This window comes from Episyrphus balteatus, chromosome 4 (assembly GCF_945859705.1).
Source record: "Episyrphus balteatus chromosome 4, idEpiBalt1.1, whole genome shotgun sequence".
Lineage (NCBI taxonomy): Eukaryota > Metazoa > Arthropoda > Insecta > Diptera > Syrphidae > Episyrphus > Episyrphus balteatus.
Window position 1 is genome coordinate 55,716,024 of NC_079137.1, and position 18,017 is coordinate 55,734,040.

The 18,017-nt window shown below is 36.3% G+C and overlaps 5 protein-coding genes across 5 annotated transcripts; 3 read left to right on the plus strand and 2 right to left on the minus strand.

The window, feature by feature from the left end:
• The first annotated feature begins 1,311 nt into the window (after window positions 1-1,311).
• On the plus strand, window positions 1,312-2,508 carry LOC129919269 (uncharacterized). The gene has a single exon (XM_056000123.1). It carries the CDS (start codon window positions 1,312-1,314, stop codon window positions 2,506-2,508), a length of 1,197 nt encoding a protein of 398 aa, XP_055856098.1.
• Window positions 2,509-5,886: 3,378 nt separating this feature from the next.
• On the plus strand, window positions 5,887-6,855 carry LOC129918414 (uncharacterized). Its single transcript, XM_055998927.1, has 2 exons — window positions 5,887-6,191; window positions 6,259-6,855. The coding sequence occupies exons 1-2, from the start codon at window positions 5,999-6,001 to the stop codon at window positions 6,822-6,824; spliced, it is 759 nt and encodes a 252-aa protein (XP_055854902.1). The 5' UTR covers window positions 5,887-5,998; the 3' UTR covers window positions 6,825-6,855.
• A 1,249-nt stretch (window positions 6,856-8,104) lies between these two features.
• Window positions 8,105-9,119, minus strand: LOC129918455 (L-xylulose reductase). The gene is made up of 3 exons (XM_055999036.1): window positions 8,942-9,119; window positions 8,631-8,883; window positions 8,105-8,574 (listed from the first exon to the last, which is right to left on the minus strand). Exons 1-3 carry the CDS (start codon window positions 8,988-8,990, stop codon window positions 8,154-8,156), a joined length of 723 nt encoding a protein of 240 aa, XP_055855011.1. The 5' UTR covers window positions 8,991-9,119; the 3' UTR covers window positions 8,105-8,153.
• Window positions 9,120-11,814: 2,695 nt separating this feature from the next.
• Window positions 11,815-12,351, plus strand: LOC129918867 (GSK3B-interacting protein). Its single transcript, XM_055999611.1, has one exon. It carries the CDS (start codon window positions 11,953-11,955, stop codon window positions 12,325-12,327), a length of 375 nt encoding a protein of 124 aa, XP_055855586.1. The 5' UTR covers window positions 11,815-11,952; the 3' UTR covers window positions 12,328-12,351.
• A 1,807-nt stretch (window positions 12,352-14,158) lies between these two features.
• On the minus strand, window positions 14,159-15,549 carry LOC129919697 (queuine tRNA-ribosyltransferase catalytic subunit). Its single transcript, XM_056000668.1, has one exon. The coding sequence runs from the start codon at window positions 15,469-15,471 to the stop codon at window positions 14,260-14,262; it is 1,212 nt and encodes a 403-aa protein (XP_055856643.1). The 5' UTR covers window positions 15,472-15,549; the 3' UTR covers window positions 14,159-14,259.
• Window positions 15,550-18,017: the final 2,468 nt, after the last annotated feature.

Sequence of the window (18,017 nt, forward strand, 5' to 3'; positions counted from 1 at the left end):
TTGAAGCCGAAAGCCTCGAAATTTCAAGTGACCTGCCGATGGGTGACTCTAGCGTTAAATTACTTGGTTTAGTTTGGGATACTGAAGCTGATATCTTCAAATTCAGTCTACAGTTACCGTCGTTACGATCCCAAATCTCCAAGAGGGAGGTTTTATCTGATATCGCTCGGATCTTTGATCCACTAGGTTTGCTTTCGCCTACCATAATCAAAATGAAACTTTTTATGCAGAAATTATGGCTTAAGGGAGTAAGTTGGGATTCGATAATTCCTTCAGAACTCTACGACGAATGGGCTGATATTAGGGCAGATCTAAAAAACATTGCATTAATTCGTATTGCTCGATGGATCCAGCATGAAAAAGGGGAATTGATTGAGCTGCATGGATTCGCGGATGCGTCTGAATCCGCGTATGCTGCAGCAGTATACTGTCGTGTTAAAAGAACTGATGGACGCGTTTCCACATCGCTCGTTTGTGCTAAAACGCGTGTCGCACCAGTAAGAAAGAAGTTGACCATTCCCAAGCTCGAGTTGTGCGGCGCTTTACTGCTAACCAAGCTGCTTAGCAAGACTAAAGAGTCACTCAACTCACATAACATCGAATGCTTTGCATACACAGACGCGTCGACAGTGTTGCATTGGATCCAGGGATATCCCCGCCCTAGAAACGTTTTTGCCGATAATCGATTAGCTCAAATTACTGCTCAACTACCGTCTTCAGTTTGGCATTATGTGCGCTCTGCAGAAAATCCAGCGGATTGTGGTACTAGAGGCATTATGCCCAAACATTTGCCTTCATTAGATTTGTGGTGGAAAGGACCGTTATTCCTCCAAAAATCCGATGTTATTTTCACGCAATTACCTAATTCAAACCTAACCGTCGAAGAAACCGAAGTTTCTTGTTTCGCTATCTCAGCCGAGTCTGAGTGGGATACTTTTCAATTTTCTAGTAGCCTCAACCGACTTCTTCGCGTCGTTGCGCGTTGTATACGTTTAATTCGAAGGTACCGTAGGCCTAGGATTCCCTTGAACAATTTGTGGCTGTCACCGAGTGACATTCATTCCGCTAAGATCGCTGTACTCAGATTATCACAAAGAACATCGTTTTCCAAAGAAATTGATTGTTTACTTCGTAATAAACCCGTTCCAGCGAAAAGCAAAATCTTCAGAATGAACCCGTTTATTGATGAAGATGGTGTACTACGTGTAGGTGGTAGGTTGTCCAATGCCGAGGTGCCATTTAATCAAAAGTATCCTGTAATCCTTCACAAGAAGCATCGATTAACAGACCTCATCGTTCTTGAATGCCATAATGCGTAATCTTCATGCGGGAATTCGTCAAATGACATACTTATTATCGTTGGAGCATTTCATCGTCGATGTACACCATTCGGTCAAGAGATGCATCTATAAATGCCCAAATTGTATGAGACAGCGTGCTATTCCCTTTAAGCAGCAGATGGGAGATTTACCTAGGCAGCGACTGGAGCCAGGATTAGCTTTCAACAACACCGGCGTTGATTACGCTGGTCCCTTTATCGTTAGTTCTTGGAAAGGTCGTAGTGCCAAGCGATTTAAAACCTATATCGCCTTATTCATCTGTTTAGCTACCAAGGCTCTTCATTTAGAAGCAGTTACGGATTTAACCTCAGAAGCCTTTATAGCTGCCTTACGACGTTTCGTTGCCAGGCGTGGCCGTTGCGACACCATCTTCAGCGACAATGGCACGAATTTCGTCGGCGCCAATAATCAGCTTCGCGAATGGTCCAAACAATTTTTCTCAGACCAATTTCAAGGTGATGTCACCGACGAATTGACGACCCAGGGCATAAACTGGCGCTTTATACCTCCACATGCTCCACACTTCGGTGGTCTGTGGGAGGCCGGCGTCAAAACGGTGAAGTTTCACCTCCGGAGAATACTAGGCAATACTATAGTTTCGTACGAAGAATTTACTACAATACTTTGTCAGATAGAAGCTTGCGCCAATTCTCGACCGTTGTGTTCGCGTTTTGAAGGAGACGTTGATCCTCTTACGCCAGCACATTTTTTAATTATGCGTCCCATGACAAGTGTTCCTGACCAGACCATAGACGATGGCGTTAAAACGTTAAAGAGATGGCAATATGTTCAGCGGCTTGTTCAACAGTTTTGGAAAAGGTGGTCGAGCGATTACATCAGTCAGCTCCAAAAACGAAATAAATGGGCTGAGAAGCTCAAGGACATCGAAATAAATAATATCGTTATCATCAAAGACGACAATCAGCCCCCATGCCAGTGGCTCGTTGGTAGAGTTACTCAAGTCTATCCAGGAACTGATGGTTTAGTTCGAGTCGTATCCGTTAGAACGTCCAAGGGAGAAGCAAAGCGACCAATTTCCAATATGTCCGCTATTCATAGACATTTAGTTGAAATATCTTTCAACGGCGGGAGGATGTTTACCAGTCTAAATTTAAATGTTTGCCATTGCGTTATTTTCTTAAACTTACTTATCATTATTGTGAATTAATTTTTATTATTCTGTTAACGACTTAACTTGTAACCACGGTTGCCGGAGTGGGTAGGATCCTACCAAACTGGGTAGGTTTTTTTTACCTTGGGTAGGTTGGTAGGTTTGAAGTCAATTTGGTAGGTTTTTCCAAGTTCTTTCTCTAAAATAATTTTATTTTTAATAATTGACAAAAAAAATTGTAATTATGTCAAATCTATCCAAAATATTTGTGCCAAACAAATGTGCCCATCTAAACCGAGAGTAATAATATTAAGTAGTGTATGTACACAGTACACATAAAAAGGTAATATATTCCGAACTGACATTGGTCGCCAGATTGTCAAAACATGACACTTTGGCGACCAATGTCAGCTACCGAATTCTTAATTGTTTAAAATACCGACGAAAAACGCACAAAAACCGATAAATCACGCACACCACTAATTTTTAAACAATTATTTACCATTTTCCGCGATGAAACACGAGGAAAATTAGTTATTTTTCAATTTATAATATTTTTAAATGACATTTTATAAATTAAAACAAAAACAAATTTCCTGTTTACTGCGATTGAAATATAAAAATTAAAGGCCGACCTGACAGATTGGTGCCCATTTTTGACAAACAAATTTTGACAACGTTCGGAATATATTACCTTATTATGTGTACTGTGGTGTATGTAAACGCAGTATCCTCATTGCTGGTGTCTGAACTCATCCATTTTCATGTTTTGTGTTGACACTAACTTCACATTCTTGATTAGTGATTTCTACAAAATGGCATTACAATTTTATTTTAAAAGTTTTTTTCCAAAAAATTATTTATAAAAAATTGTTTTTTTAAAAAACGGCTCTAACGATTTTGAAATTTTTTTTCTAAAAATGCACGTTTATATATCAATCAAAACTGCATACTTGTTTTGGAGGGCAATTTAATTTCAGATTTTATTTTATTTTTTTAAACGAATTTTATTTTTTTCCAAATTTCTATATAGAAAGTCTTAAAAATTTAAGCAACTTTAACTCCAAGAGCAAGTTCGTGCGACCCAGTCGTGCATTTTATTTTTTTAAACAAGAATTTATTCTCTTAAAATCGAAAATTTTCGTTGGGTAGGTTTTTCTTTGAATTGGTAGGTTTTTTTCGAAACTTTGGTAGGAAATTTTTTATGCGAGTGGCAACCGTGCTTGTAACTTGTATAACCCATTGTGAATTTATCTTTCGTCATTCTATTCTTTCGTTAAAATTTCGCATTCTTTTGTAAAGCTCTGCCGTGGCTATCACGGCACAATAAAGTTGAGTTCAAGCCAAGAAAGGTCGTATAAAAACGTGTTTGATTTATTTAAAGGAGAAGACTAAGAAACTTTAATATAAAAACCCTATAAAAAACTACAGTCCACTTAAACCCATTTACAACTTGTATGGGAAAAAATTAGCGCGAACAGCGAACCAGGCTTTAGGCAGTACCCAAAAAGACCTAAAGTGCCGAGCTACACGGTGATTTTTCAATCGCCTAACCAGTCAGCTTGTTGGCAAGGGGGGTGAGGATTTTCGTCATTTTGACGTTTGTTCCTAGAAAATGTGAATTGGAACGTGATTGGGCACAACACTGTGTAGCCAGGCACAAAGGCTTGGCCACACCGGAGGGTATGCGGTAGAGGTACTGGTAGCGGTAACGATATTTGTATGAAAAAAATTCCACATCTGAACGTTGATATGTCAGTTTGGAATTTTTTTCATACAAGTACCGTTACCTCTACCCGTACCGCTACCGCATACCCTCCGGTGTGGTCAAGCCTTAAAGGCTTGGCCACACCGGAGGGTACGCGGTAGCGGTACGGGTAACGGCAACGATATTTGTATTAAAAAAATTCCACACCCGAACGTTGATGTGTCAGTTTGGAATTTTTTCCATACAAATACCCGTACCGTTACCTGTACCTCTACCGCGTACCCTCCGGTGTGGCCAAGCCTTAAAGGCTTGGCCACACCGGAGGGTATGCGGTAACGATATTTGTACTAAAAAAATTCCACACCTGAACGTTGATGTGTCAGTTTGGAATTTTTTTCATACAAGTACCGTTACCTCTACCCGTACCGCTACCGCATACCCTCCGGTGTGGCCAAGCCTTTAAGGCTTGGCCACACCGGAGGGTACGCGGTAGCGGTACGGGTAGCGGCAACGATATTTGTATTAAAAAAATTCCACACCCGAACGTTGATGTGTCAGTTTGGAATTTTTTCCATACAAATACCCGTACCGTTACCTGTACCTCTACCGCGTACCCTCTGGTGTGGCCAAGCCTTTAAGGCTTGGCCACACCGGAGGGTACGCGGTAGCGGTACGGGTAGCGGCAACGATATTTGTATTAAAAAAATTTCACACCCGAACGTTGATGTGTCAGTTTGGAATTTTTTCCATACAAATACCCGTACCGTTACCTGTACCTCTACCGCGTACCCTCCGGTGTGGCCAAGCCTTTAATTTCACATGCGGTAGCGGTACGGGTAATTGTATGAAAACAATTCCAAACTGACACATCAACGTTCAGATGTGGAATTTTGTTCATACAATTACCCGTACCGCTACCGCATGTACCCTCCGGTGTGGCCAAGCCTTTATTGTTTTTGGGTGGTGTGCAGTTATAAAAGTGCTAAAAACCACACCGGAAGGTATGCGGTAGCGGTATGGTTAGCGGTAATGGTACTTGTATTAAAAAAAATTCCACATCTGAACGTCGATGTGTCAGTTTGGAATTTTGTTCATACCCGTACCGCTACCGCATACCTTTCCGGTGTGGTGTCTTTACTTTCCGGTGTGGCCAAACATTGATTATTTTGACAAGCCTAGTACGCAGATCGCGCTAAATTTTAGCTGACATTTTTTCTCCATTTTTCTTGAATTATTTTTCGTCCGCTAAATTGTGAAGAAACGAATGTGTGATTTCCTAGACGAATCTGCACAAAAATTCGCAAATAAATTTTGGCTGAGCTAGATTTTCGAGATAGTTTTGTTTGGGAACTAAAATATGGCTCGATTTTTCGATCTTTTTCATAAAAAAAATTCTGTCGAGTCACCGTGTAGCCAGGCACATTAGGCGTTATCTATATTTTCACCTGAACGCAAATACCGATACAATTTCATGGCACTGCTAGCATTTTCTATACCAACGCTATCCCTGCTATAGCTTTTGTGTTGGGTGGGTGTAGCTGCAAAAGTCTGGTTTTAAACAATGGATCTGAAAAAAAAAACCCAAAAACTCACTGACGATAACAAACTATCCCATCCTCTCAAATATCGATTTTTTTAAAATCAAAAAAGTGTAAACACTGCTTAAAGTATGACATCACTGTTTTTTTTCTACCAAAAAAAAAAAAAAACAGCAAACGTCAACCATTTGTAAACTCTCCAAAAAACACTCAAAAGAAAAATATGACGTTTTTCCCATAAAAAGGAAAATTCATCAAAAACCAAAAAGAAAAAAATATAAAAGGAAAAAAATAGTCAAACATGTCTGAGGAATCCGATTCTGAATCACAGACAGAAACTATTAAGTCCAATGAACTGAAAAAACAAAATGATATTTTAAATCGTCGTGAGGCTCGTCGCCGAAAGATTTTGGAAAATGCAAAAACTAGACTTGGCAAATTGAGTGGCGAAGATGCAGCTGCTGGAGGTGGTGGAGTATCTATAGCCAATAACAGTGAGTAATAATAGTCTCGAAGAATTGACACAAAATCTATATATAATTTAATTTCGGATTTCTACAGGATGCAACAATCATTCCACAGAAACATATTCAGATCCTGAAATTGATTATCCTGAATTTGTTAACAACTACAATCCCACGTACACAACACAACAAACCAATAACATAATACCAAACCATGTGGACTGGAGCAACTCACCTCTGCTCAACAACCTAACCAATAACAACAACAATAACAACTTTAACCCTACCAAGCAACCACCAACCAAATTTGAGAAAATCTTATCCACCCGAGTGCATATTGTTGCAGCAAGTCCATTGACCTACTTGATGTTGGTTCTCGGTCTCAGTGTACTCATTCCACATGTCCTTTTTCTTTTCATGACACTAGAATGTTTGGAACTGGTTATATTCCGCTTAGACAGACCTCTAAGTCCAATTGAGAATGTTATTCTAATGCTTTGTGGAATCAATATGGCCAAAGCTAAGGTTTTGATTAAAGTTGTGGGATTGTTGAATAAGCTGGTGTGTGATTTGGGACTGTTTTTGTTTGTCTTTATCATGACTCATGGACTTTATAGCTGGCTAGTGGAGGAGACAGTCGATGAAATGTTTAATTCTTTTTGATATAAAAAATACAAATTATTATTGAATTGAATTTTTTTGAATGGATTTTTATTTAGTTTTTAGAAAAACTAGTGAGTCTACCCTTGGACTTGAACCCACTGCCGGCTTTGCAGTCAACTACCTATTTCTCTGTGCCATTACCGCCTGCTTTTGTTAAGTTTTTAATTGTATGATAAAGAAAATGCTCCTTCCAGAACCAAATGAAGGAGTTGATAGCGTCACTGACAAATACAAATTATTAGGGGTATTCACGATTCGATGCAAATGGTCTTATATCGTTGTAAAAGTGTAACATTTTCTTAAATTTAAACAGCCAAATATACCGAATTCAATTTTTGTACACTTTTGCTATACCCTAACCCTATTGCAAAAATAAAATACAATGGTGCGAAATTTGTCTGTTGTAGTTGTATTAGAAAAATAAAATTTAGCAATTTTACACCTTTTCGTTGCACCGGACCGTGAATACCCCTATTATTGAACTCAATTTTTGAATAGATTTTAATCCCAAATTCACATTTTGTACCTTAGATGTTAGATCCTTTATTTAGGTGCAAAGAATTAAGAAGATATTTGTCCATTTATTTTAATCTCTTTACTTCTTTGCAAAAAATATCATGCATGCAGAGATCCGCTTAATATAGTACCTACTTCAACAAAAACATGAATTACTTTTTTCTTTTAATGCAAATACGTGATTTGTGGTATTTTTATTATTTTAAAATAAATTTGATAAATCTTTCAAATAAAGTGAAATAAAACTTAAAGGGAAATAAAATCAAAGCCCATTTAGGATAAAGGCTTAACTACATTGGCTCAAAAAGTGAAAAAGCACAAAAGTGAAAATTTTCAAACGCATTTTTGTATAGTTTTTCGGGCTGGAAAATTAAAACAAATGATGCAGAAAGCTTATTTTTTGGCCTTAAATACAATTTCTATACTTCTTTTTACAAAAAAATTGTACTAGCAAGAAAAAAAATATTTTCACTTTTGTACTTTTACAAAAAGTGGTGTATGTAGTTAAGCCTTAAAAGGCATATAAAATCCATTCATTATACATTTACAAACTTTTTGATAAAAAGGTTCTATGTCTTTTTTTTTTAATTTTCATAGAATCCTCTTTTGTGGCGAAATTAATGATTTTTATGACATTTTTAGGGTCCTCTACAAGATTGCATCAATACTTGTCTACTATTTATAACTATTTTACCCTATTGGCTGAAAAGACGTTAATACAACACAGAAAGACAAAGCAGAGAAAGAACATAGTCAACTACCTATTCCTCTGTCCCATGGCCAAGCCACCTTCTTTTATTTAATTTCTAATTATTATGATACAGAAAAGCCTCCTTCCAAAAGTAAATGATGTCCATTTACAAAACTCGATTGTTCACCGAGTAAATAAACAATGGAGTTAATGGCATCACTGACTTCTCCCAAACGAGTAAGTGGAATGCGATTGATCAAAGGGCCCGCCTTACGTGGATCCGACCAGTTTTGAATTCCCATTTGGGTGAGGATCACAGTTGGATTAACAGAATTCACACGAATCTTCCTCGGACCAAATTCCAAAGCTAGTGCTTTGGTAAGTGAATCGAGAGCAGCCTTAGAGGCACCATATGCTGCATGACCTTGGAATGCTCTTGATGAAGCTAAAGACGAAACATTTACAATACTTGAACCGTACTTGAGCTTATCGGATACAGCTTGTGTTACACAGAAAGCAGCTTTAATGTTAACATTAAATGTGCTGAAATGTATATTTTTTTTTAAGTAAAAGTTGGGTTTGGAATGTAAACCACCTACCAGTCAAAGTCTGCTTCAGTAAGTTCATTGAATGGTTTAATAACTGCAACTCCAGCATTGTTAACTAATCCATCCAACTCAGGTACCGAAGATAGCAGCTCCTTTGTTTCATTCCAATTATTCAAATCAACTTGAATTATATCGATTGTTGGATGTTCTTTTTGCAAAGCTTTCATTGCATCCAAAGATTTTGATACTGCGATAACCTTTGAACCAAGAGTTGATAAATGTTTGCATAATTCATTGCCAATACCTTTATTGATAAAATGTTTTAGTATTTTCTGAAGAAAAAATTAAGTTATTTTAATTACCATGGCCTGCACCAGTAACTAATATCGTTTTTCCAATTAAATCGGCCATTTTTGAATAAATTTAAACAAACTCGATGCCTTTATAAAGGTAAAACAAATTGACTATAATTTAAACAAACAAATAAAACAGAAATATTGGTCTGTTGATACCTTCTATCGCCTTCTATATACTGACTATATTGCTGATTAGATGATCTTAACGAACAACAGATTTTTTTTTTTCTTTTATTTTAATGGTTTTCAAAAGTAAACACATGTTGGCATTAAGGTTACTGTAGACGTTGGTATTAATTGAAAGTTAGAAAAAAGTGATCGTGCTTTTAAGTTTTAGATTTTCAGTTGATTTTTTTTTTAGTTAAATAATTTTAGTGGAGTTATTCAAGAAAATTATATGGGACTTCGAGGGTCGATTGGAAGTCTATGCTGATGTAAAGTGATTTACGAAGTTGATTTTAGAAAGTACAATTGACACAAAAAAAAAAAATAATAGTATATCCATAATAACAATTGAAAAATTTTGAAGAACAAAATTTAGTTTCAGACTTGAAGCTATGGTCCAATATCTAAAAATACACTGTGTAAAAAATCGTTGAAATCTGAAAACATTGAAAAACGGTTTTTTTACGATAACTTGAAATTTTGAGGGTCTACGAAAAATTTCAAATGCCGAAATATGATGTACTCAGTAATACCTACAAGCTAATCTCTGGTAGGTCCCTTCCAAAGTAATTGATATGATTTTTATTTTGTAACAATTTGGCTTGCCTAAGGTCCATTTTTTCGATTCGACAGGCTATAGTTTGTATAGGTTTAGTTTAAGGCTTGATTACGCAAGTCAACCATTTTGGAAAGAAAAGAGGTCTCCTTAAGACTACCTAGAAGTGTTTAGAGGAAGCCTTGTAAATTTAAGTTAAAGAAAAGGCCTTTTTAAGACCTTTTTGAACAGTTCTAAGGAAGCCTCGTGTTTTCAAGTGGCAGAAAGGCCTCTATAAGACCTGCTCCAAAAGGTTCTTTTAAGTATGCAATGTTATTATCTTTAAAGTATGCAATTAAAATAAATAAAATAAGATAAAAAGTAGAAAATGCAAAATAGAAAAAAATCAAAAGAAAACAAAAATAATAATTCAACATCCTATAACAATTTCTATAAGGCCCTATTATAACCTCCTACGCAAGTAATCCGGTTTGTGCATTAGATAAACCCTCTGCAGGAAGACCTCCGTAAGGCCATTTAAAACTGTTTGTCACAAGCTATTAGCTTGTGGATTACCTGTGAAGTAGAGATGCGCAAAACAGTTCCAAAGCCGGAACGAACATGGAACGGTTGTTTTTTCGGTCGGAACTAGTTCCTGGAACTAGTTCCGCGGAACTATCAAGGATTTGAGTTTTTTCAGGAAAATGCATCGAAAAAAGAAATAGTATGATATTGAATATTTTTTCCTGATGGCCGTTTAAAGCGACCAGAAAAACTTAATATGTCAGTTGACACAAACTTAATCTACCTACTAGTTCCTGGAACTAGTTCCGCGGAACTATCAAGAATTTGAGTTTTTTTAAAGGAAAATGCATCAAAAAAAGAAATAGTATAATATTGAATATTTTTTACTGATGGAAGACATGGAACTGGAACTATTAATGTAGTTCCATGTCCGTGAGCATGATTCATAAGAGTGTAGTTGTGGTTTTGGTTTGTGAATTTTTGGCGCTTAGCTCGTACGCATCCATGTGTATTGGCTTTGGATGAGAATTCTATGACATGCGTGTGTGTATTGTGTATTCCAAACAGAGACATGTTCGCTTTCGTTTTGTTTCTTGTTCCTCTTCTTCTTTCTTTCTTTCTTTCTTTCTTTCTTTCTTTTGTGTGTGGCTGTGTCGGAACGATGGAACTGTTTAAATTAATTTTGTGGAACGAGTGGAACTAGTTCCGAGTGAGGAACTAGTTCCAGGAACTATTTGGCTCTGGAACTACCCATCTCTACTGTGAAGGAAAGTCCTATGCAATTTCGGTAAAATGCGCCAAAATAATTTGTATAAGACCTGCCCTTCTTCTAAAAAGCCAAAAAATAGCTTGCATTGACCCTTATGAAAGCTAAATTGTTACTTGGGAGTGTAATGGCTTAAAAATTATTTTCTTTTTTTTTTTAATTCAAAAGTAAAACCTTATATCACAAGGCGGTCGGCGCGGCGTAGCTAGCTCTTTGGGGACCGACTACCGAAATTTATTTCGGAGCCCCTTTCCCCCTAGGCTGGGTCGGCCTTATCACGAATTCCATTCGTTTCGGAAATTCGAAAAAACAATCACGAAATTAATTTGAAATTGAAAATTTCATTCAAACCGTAGAATATTTCCGATACGAATGGAATTCGCGATAAGGCCGAATGCACTTATTCATGACAATGACACTGTTGAGTGTTGAGGCTTTATTGATCGTCCGCAATAAGTGTATACCCCTGTCTAGGTTATGAGGTTGAATTTTAACCCAGAACCCCTGGCACGCCACTCCATCGCACTAACCCTTAACCCTACTTATGGAATGTTGAAATAGTTTCTCTTAAAAAATAAAAAAATTACAAAACAACCCATCCACAAAAAAAATTGATTATAAACAAATTGTTTTTTCTAATATGAATATGAGTTCTCAGCACAATAATGAAATGTGTGATCGATTTCTTCATTCTTCCGATAGAATGAAATTCTCATACTGAAACCTACACAATGCAATTAGCCTTTTGTATAGGAAATTAATAACAAAAAATATTATTATGCGCCTGTGCTATATTAAAAAATGTTGACTCAGCTTACTTCCGCATAAATCGATTTTACAAAAGACAAAAGTAGTAGGTAGTTTCCTACCACCCTGTTCCAATGGAGACTTTAGTTCAACAAAATCAGCTGTGTGTGTCTGATGTCAGATACGTCTTTTAGTGTTTTATTATTTTTCCTATCAAAAAAATCTAGTTAACCAATTATTTTTGTTTATTTATAAAACAAACAAAAAAACTAAAACAAAATGATAAATAGTCCATCCGAAGAAATTTTAGACTGGTCTACAGAAGCACAAGCAATAATAGATGATGTTAAAAATCATGTCAACTACATAGCTGTATCGAAAATTCTAAAAAGTAGTAAAACAGAAATATTTCTTAATCTTAGGACAATAGAAAAAACTGAATTTTGTATACGTGCATCGGGCAATGGATTTCAAATTGTTGCTGAAGAATTTGATAAAAATTCTTATAAGAAACCAACAAGAGACGATGAAGAGGAAGAAATCTTTGAGACACCTTATGCATTGTTAAATAAAATTAGTCCAAGTTATACAAAATCATTTGCCAATCAATTGAGGAAGCAATTAGAAGCTTTACAAAAAGAAATGGGTGAATAATAATAAAATTTGTAACAAATTTAAGTTTTGTTGTTATTTTTTTCAATTCATGTTGTTTGAAGTATACGGGAGCACCTTTCTAGTGCCTTTCTTAAAGTAAGTCTTCACTTGAGTTGATGGGAACAAAGTAATTAACGAATAAAACAATCACAAAATCCGATTGTGGTGACGATTTGTATGAAATGTTCTATTACGGACGGATTCCGTGATTACTTTTTCGATATGAATGGAATTAATAATAAAGTCGAATACGTAGGGCGACCACTGCAGAAACGCTTTACTTATCGGGCTACAGAAAACTTCAAATTGGAAGTGAAAGAAGGCTATTATAAGTTACGAAAGCCTCAGGTCTTCCCATCCGCATACTGGAAAGATTGGGGTGGTAAAGTGCATTGTATATCTCATCGAGCTTAAAGACGATATTGGTGTCATTTTAAAAATAACCAGATGTATCAGAGGCAATCTCGTTTTAGCATAGAGCATGTGAGTGGGGGTGTGAGTTGGAAGCATTAAGATGTGGCTTGAAAATATCTTTGAAGTTGTTTAATCACTTCATGTTCTTAAATCTTCGAAGACCCATTCCTGTCGCAGAGTCGCCTCGAAGAGCTTGTTCTTTTTTTTTTTTAGTGCAATTTCTTTTCTACATAATTTATTTTTCCAATTGCAACTTAAAGCATTTTGTTGAGTATTTCAACTTTACTTGTAGATGCAGAGTGAACCTTAGTCTTGGATTCAGAGTTATGCAAAGGACCAATTTTCCTCTCTTGCGTAACGCCCTGTGTTGTTTCAGAATACCATTATGATTTTTGATTTGGATGGGTTTATTATGGAGATTCCATTTTTTTTTTTATTTTGCAATAATCTGCCAGCCTATTATTAATCATAAGATGAAACATATATTATTAAGCGTTTCCGCTAGCAGAACAATGTCATCCGCATACCATAAGGCTTTTATAAAAACATTGTTAAATGTTATTCCTTCAGGAAGGTATTCAACCAAATAATCCAAAATCAATATGGAGCACAAGTTTGGGGGTAAATAAGATATCGTAGAGCAAATAGTAAGGTACCTTTTCCCTATAGTTTGAGGAGCAAGATTCTGTGGATTAAATCTGAATCTTACCTTGCAAAATATTAGTATATTTTGTATGAAATAGTATTGCGATTGGATGAGAGATGGATCCGGGATTGTCAAAGCAAAGCAAGTTCATCAAGTCTTCGTTCGATTTATTGAAATGTACAACATGATCTGAGAGAAGTCTCCTACTACTCCCAGATAAAATTAAGCGTGGAGAAAATTTCATCAATCTTCAGAATGAGGGGTGAGCTAGAAAATTTTAATTATCAGCCTCATAGAGAAGGCCTCAAAATATTGTGTTCAATGTGTAATCTGAAAAGAAGGGAAGATATTTTTCATTTTTTGATGGGAAGATGTTGAAAGATGTAAGGAGAGCGCACTTCAGGAAAAACGAGTTAGCTGTAGGAGATACGGTAGAATATTTAAACGGAAAAGACTGGGAATTTTTATAAAAATACACTCTTATTTAAAAAAAATTCAGGCTTCAAATAATCAATGAAAACTTTTAACAACGATTCTAATTGAATTCAAATTTTGTTACTGTTCAATACCGCATAAATCGATCGATGACCTGATGATTTAGTTTTAACTGGCAATCTTTTAAACATTTTTCATCAAGACATGACACAAGATCGTATAACTTCTTTTCCTTAGGTCCAACGTTATACCGCAGTACATCGCCAGAGTTCCATTCCTTGAACCAAAAAACGAAGATCTATAATCTTTAAAGGAACGATAAAAAGCTAACTAGTCTACAAATTTATTAAATTAATTTTATTAGGTAACAGTAAAAGTACAAAATGCTTTTTTTGTATTATTTGAACATGTTTTTACTAAACTAATTTAAATTACGTTCAAGATTGTTCCATCCCATCATTTAAATCGATTTTTACAGCTTTCAGTGCATCAACAATCCATTCTGGAATAGGATCTTCTCCAAAATGATTTCTCATAAAATATTTCACATATTTAGGGAATTCATCTTTTTTAATTGCCTCTCGCATACCATTCATAAGTCGCAGCTGATAAGCTACATTATGAATACTCAATAAGCTAGAAGCCACCGGTTCCACAGTAGCAATGTGATGTAAATAAGAACGTGTATAAGTCTTGCAAGTGCTACATTGACAATTCTCATCAATTGGCCGTATATCAAGAGCATACTTTTGCTGCTTCAAATTCAATTGTCCACTATCAACAAGAGCACATCCAAAACGTGCTGTTCTCGTTGGAAATACACAATCAAACATATCGACTCCTAAAGCAACACAAACAACCAAATCAGAAGCAAACCCAACACCCATCAAGTAACGAGGTTTATTGTTTGGAAGCAAATCTGTACAAGTGTGGACAGTTTTCCAAAACTCATGTTTACTCTCGCCACCACTTAACCCACCAATTGCAAATCCCCTAACAGGTCGTTCGGTTAGCTTAGCCACACAATGCTTTCGCAATTCAGTGTCCAATCCACCTTGAACAATTGGAAATAGACTCTGATCATCGTCTCGTTTATGTGCCGAGATGCAACGATCAACCCAACGAATAGTTCGATGCATTGCTTCTTCAACTCTTGGCCCAGTTATTGTTGTCTTAATGACATCATCCAATTGCATCATAATATCAGCCCCAATAGCATTTTGAATTGTAATAGAATGTTCTGGAGTTAACATACAACTTGACCCATCATAAGGTGAATTGAAATTCACTCCAGTTTCATCGATTTCAGCCAATTGCAAGAGTGACACCATTTGGAAACCCCCAGAATCGGTTAGAATAGCACGTGGCCATCCCATGTATTTGTGTAGGCCACCGGCTTTTTTTAATGTTTCAATGCCAGGTCGAATACCCAAATGATAAGTGTTGGCTAAGAGAATTCGACAATCTAGGGCTATCAATTGATCTGGATGAATACCTTTGAGAGTTCCTTGTGTTCCGACCGGCATAAAGACAGGTGTATTGACGTCAGCGTGTCGCAGACTCATCACACCAACACGGGCTTTTGAGGTTGAACATTTTGCTATAACTTGATAGGTCAGTGGAGGTGGTGTATCGGGTTGTGGTGACATAATTGTTGTAAGATCGATTCTGTGGATTAATAAATAATTTAAATAAAATTTATGTTTTTTCTCCAAAAAAAAAACAACAGAAAACAATTTTTTTCTCTAGTTTTTTGACATTTGCTGTCAACGTTCAGGTTGAAAGAACATTTGATGTATTTGAGGGTTTGATTACATTTCATTTAATCTTGGGGTTCTCTCAAACCAAAGCGATACTTTTGCAGCGATAGCGGTAGAAAACTAGAGGAACAAACGGCCATAGTTTTTTCAAAGCTGCGTACAAACGCCGGAAAAGAAGTATAATAATTATAACTATTCAGAATATTAAAAGTCCACATAGTCATGCAGGAATAGAAAGTCATGTAGTAAAACCGTTTTTTGTCCCTTTTCTGAACAGTTTTTTTGTTATTTGTCATTTATTACTCAAGATATATGTATTTGCAAGCGCTACATAACACGCCATGACACAAAGGGAATATAAAACTTAAAACAACACATCCAGAGGCGGAGCACTACAAGCTAAAAATAAAAACACAAACATAAAGGCTTGGCCACACTGGAGGGTATGCGGTAGCGGTACGGGTAGCGGTGAGGGTACTTGTATGAAAAAAATTCCAAACTGACACATCAACGTTCAGGTGTGGAATATTTTTAGTACAAATATCGTTACCGCTATACCGCATACCCTCTGGTGTGGCCAAGCCTTAAGGCTTGGCCACACCGGAGGGTATGCGATAGAGGTACGGGTAGTGGTAACGATATTTGTATGAAAAAAATTCCACATCTGAACGTTGATATGTCAGTTTGGAATTTTTTTCATACAAGTACCGTTACCTCTACCCGTACCGCTACCGCATACCCTCCGGTGTGGCCAAGCCTTTAAAGAGAGTTTCTAGGAGTTTGTATTGGCAGCAGTGGATCAATAATTAAATCATCATTAAAATCCTTCAAAGGTCGGTGCAAATGCTTTCATGAGCCTGCAACGTGATATTCATGGCGCTTTTATGTGCATTGAAATAGAAATTATTTAAATGGGTTGCACAAAATTTATGAAGAAAGCGATAACTTCGAGGAAATAAAAAAATTTTGTCTACCTATGAATGTTCCGCTATAAACTCAAACAGTAACTGTTTATTAAAAACCTATATATTGGCGTCCTAAAAAGAAAATTCTAGAAGCTGAGTATCATGCCTTCTATAAACCTTTCCAGATGCTACATTTTGTACACCTGTAAAGCTTTATAAGAATAAAATAGTTATCATGATAAGAAGCTTTTAATGACCTCTGTCGTGGATTCCTATAGGATTAAATGCTTCTCGACATCGTTATAGTGTGCTTATAGATAATTTTCTCATCACACCTATAATCACTCCTAAAAAGTTTTTTAGAAGTATAAATATCAGCGTTTACTGATAATTTTTTTACCGTGGGTAGTATACCAGCCTTATAGGTGCGAATAGCCCTTTAGACTTGAAACCCGTAAGCAAAAATGTTAGTTGGGTGCGACACGAAAACGAGTGACACAACGCGATATGACGCAACACGACGAGTTGTGTCGCATTGTGTCGCGTTGTGTCGCATTGTGTCGCGTATTATTTTATTTATTTTAATTTTTTCCTATTTTGTTTTTCAACCTTTTTTGGAAATTCCACTGCTTTTTCTATTGTTCTGAAATGATGAGAATATTATTTTAATTGAAAAAGAACACATTTTTTTATTTTCATCACATGGCCCGGCCAGGAATTGATCCCACGTACTTCTGCATACCAAGCCATCACCTTACCATTGCAACTTTAGTGTCGCATTGTGTCGCATTGTGTCGCGTTGTGTCGCATTGTGTCGCGTCGTGTCGCGATGTGTCGCATTGTGTCGCGTCGTGTCACGTCGTGTCGCGTTGTGTCGCATTGTGTCGCATTGTTGTGGCCCTTTTTATAGCCAAATATGACCCCTCCCACCAGAGAAATATTTAATTATTTTAATTAATTATGTTTGTGTTTTTATTTGATTTCTTGTAGTGCTCCGCAGAGCCTCTAGGTGTGGTTCTAAAGTTTGTTATTTGCTTTGTGTCACGCTGTTTCACATTATGGCGCGTTATGTTGTGTTTGGATTTACATAAATCTTGAGGAATAAATGACAAAAATGAGATAATTTCGCCAATTATTTCATTTCAAGTGTCAAATCTTATAGAAAAAAAATTCAATTTGAAATTTTTAACTGACCTTATTTGCGAAATTATCTCCTTTTGAGATCTAGTGAAAACAGGACCAATGCACTTAAGAAATTTCTCAGAAAAAAAATATTTATTTTTAAAACCATCTTCACAAAGGAAAAATTTGAGTTCCGAAACACCCAATAAAAAATGATACAAATCATTTCTCAATTTTTCGTTCAAATATTTTAAATAAATATTGGCTTCACTGTTTTCGTTCAATACTTAATACTCTCTACCGCTTTTATCGCCACCTTCAATATTGAACCAAAAAAATCATGCCATCCCTCTCACACTTGTATAACCGCAATAGGGCAGAGAAATTTTGTGTCACCTTTTTTGTTTC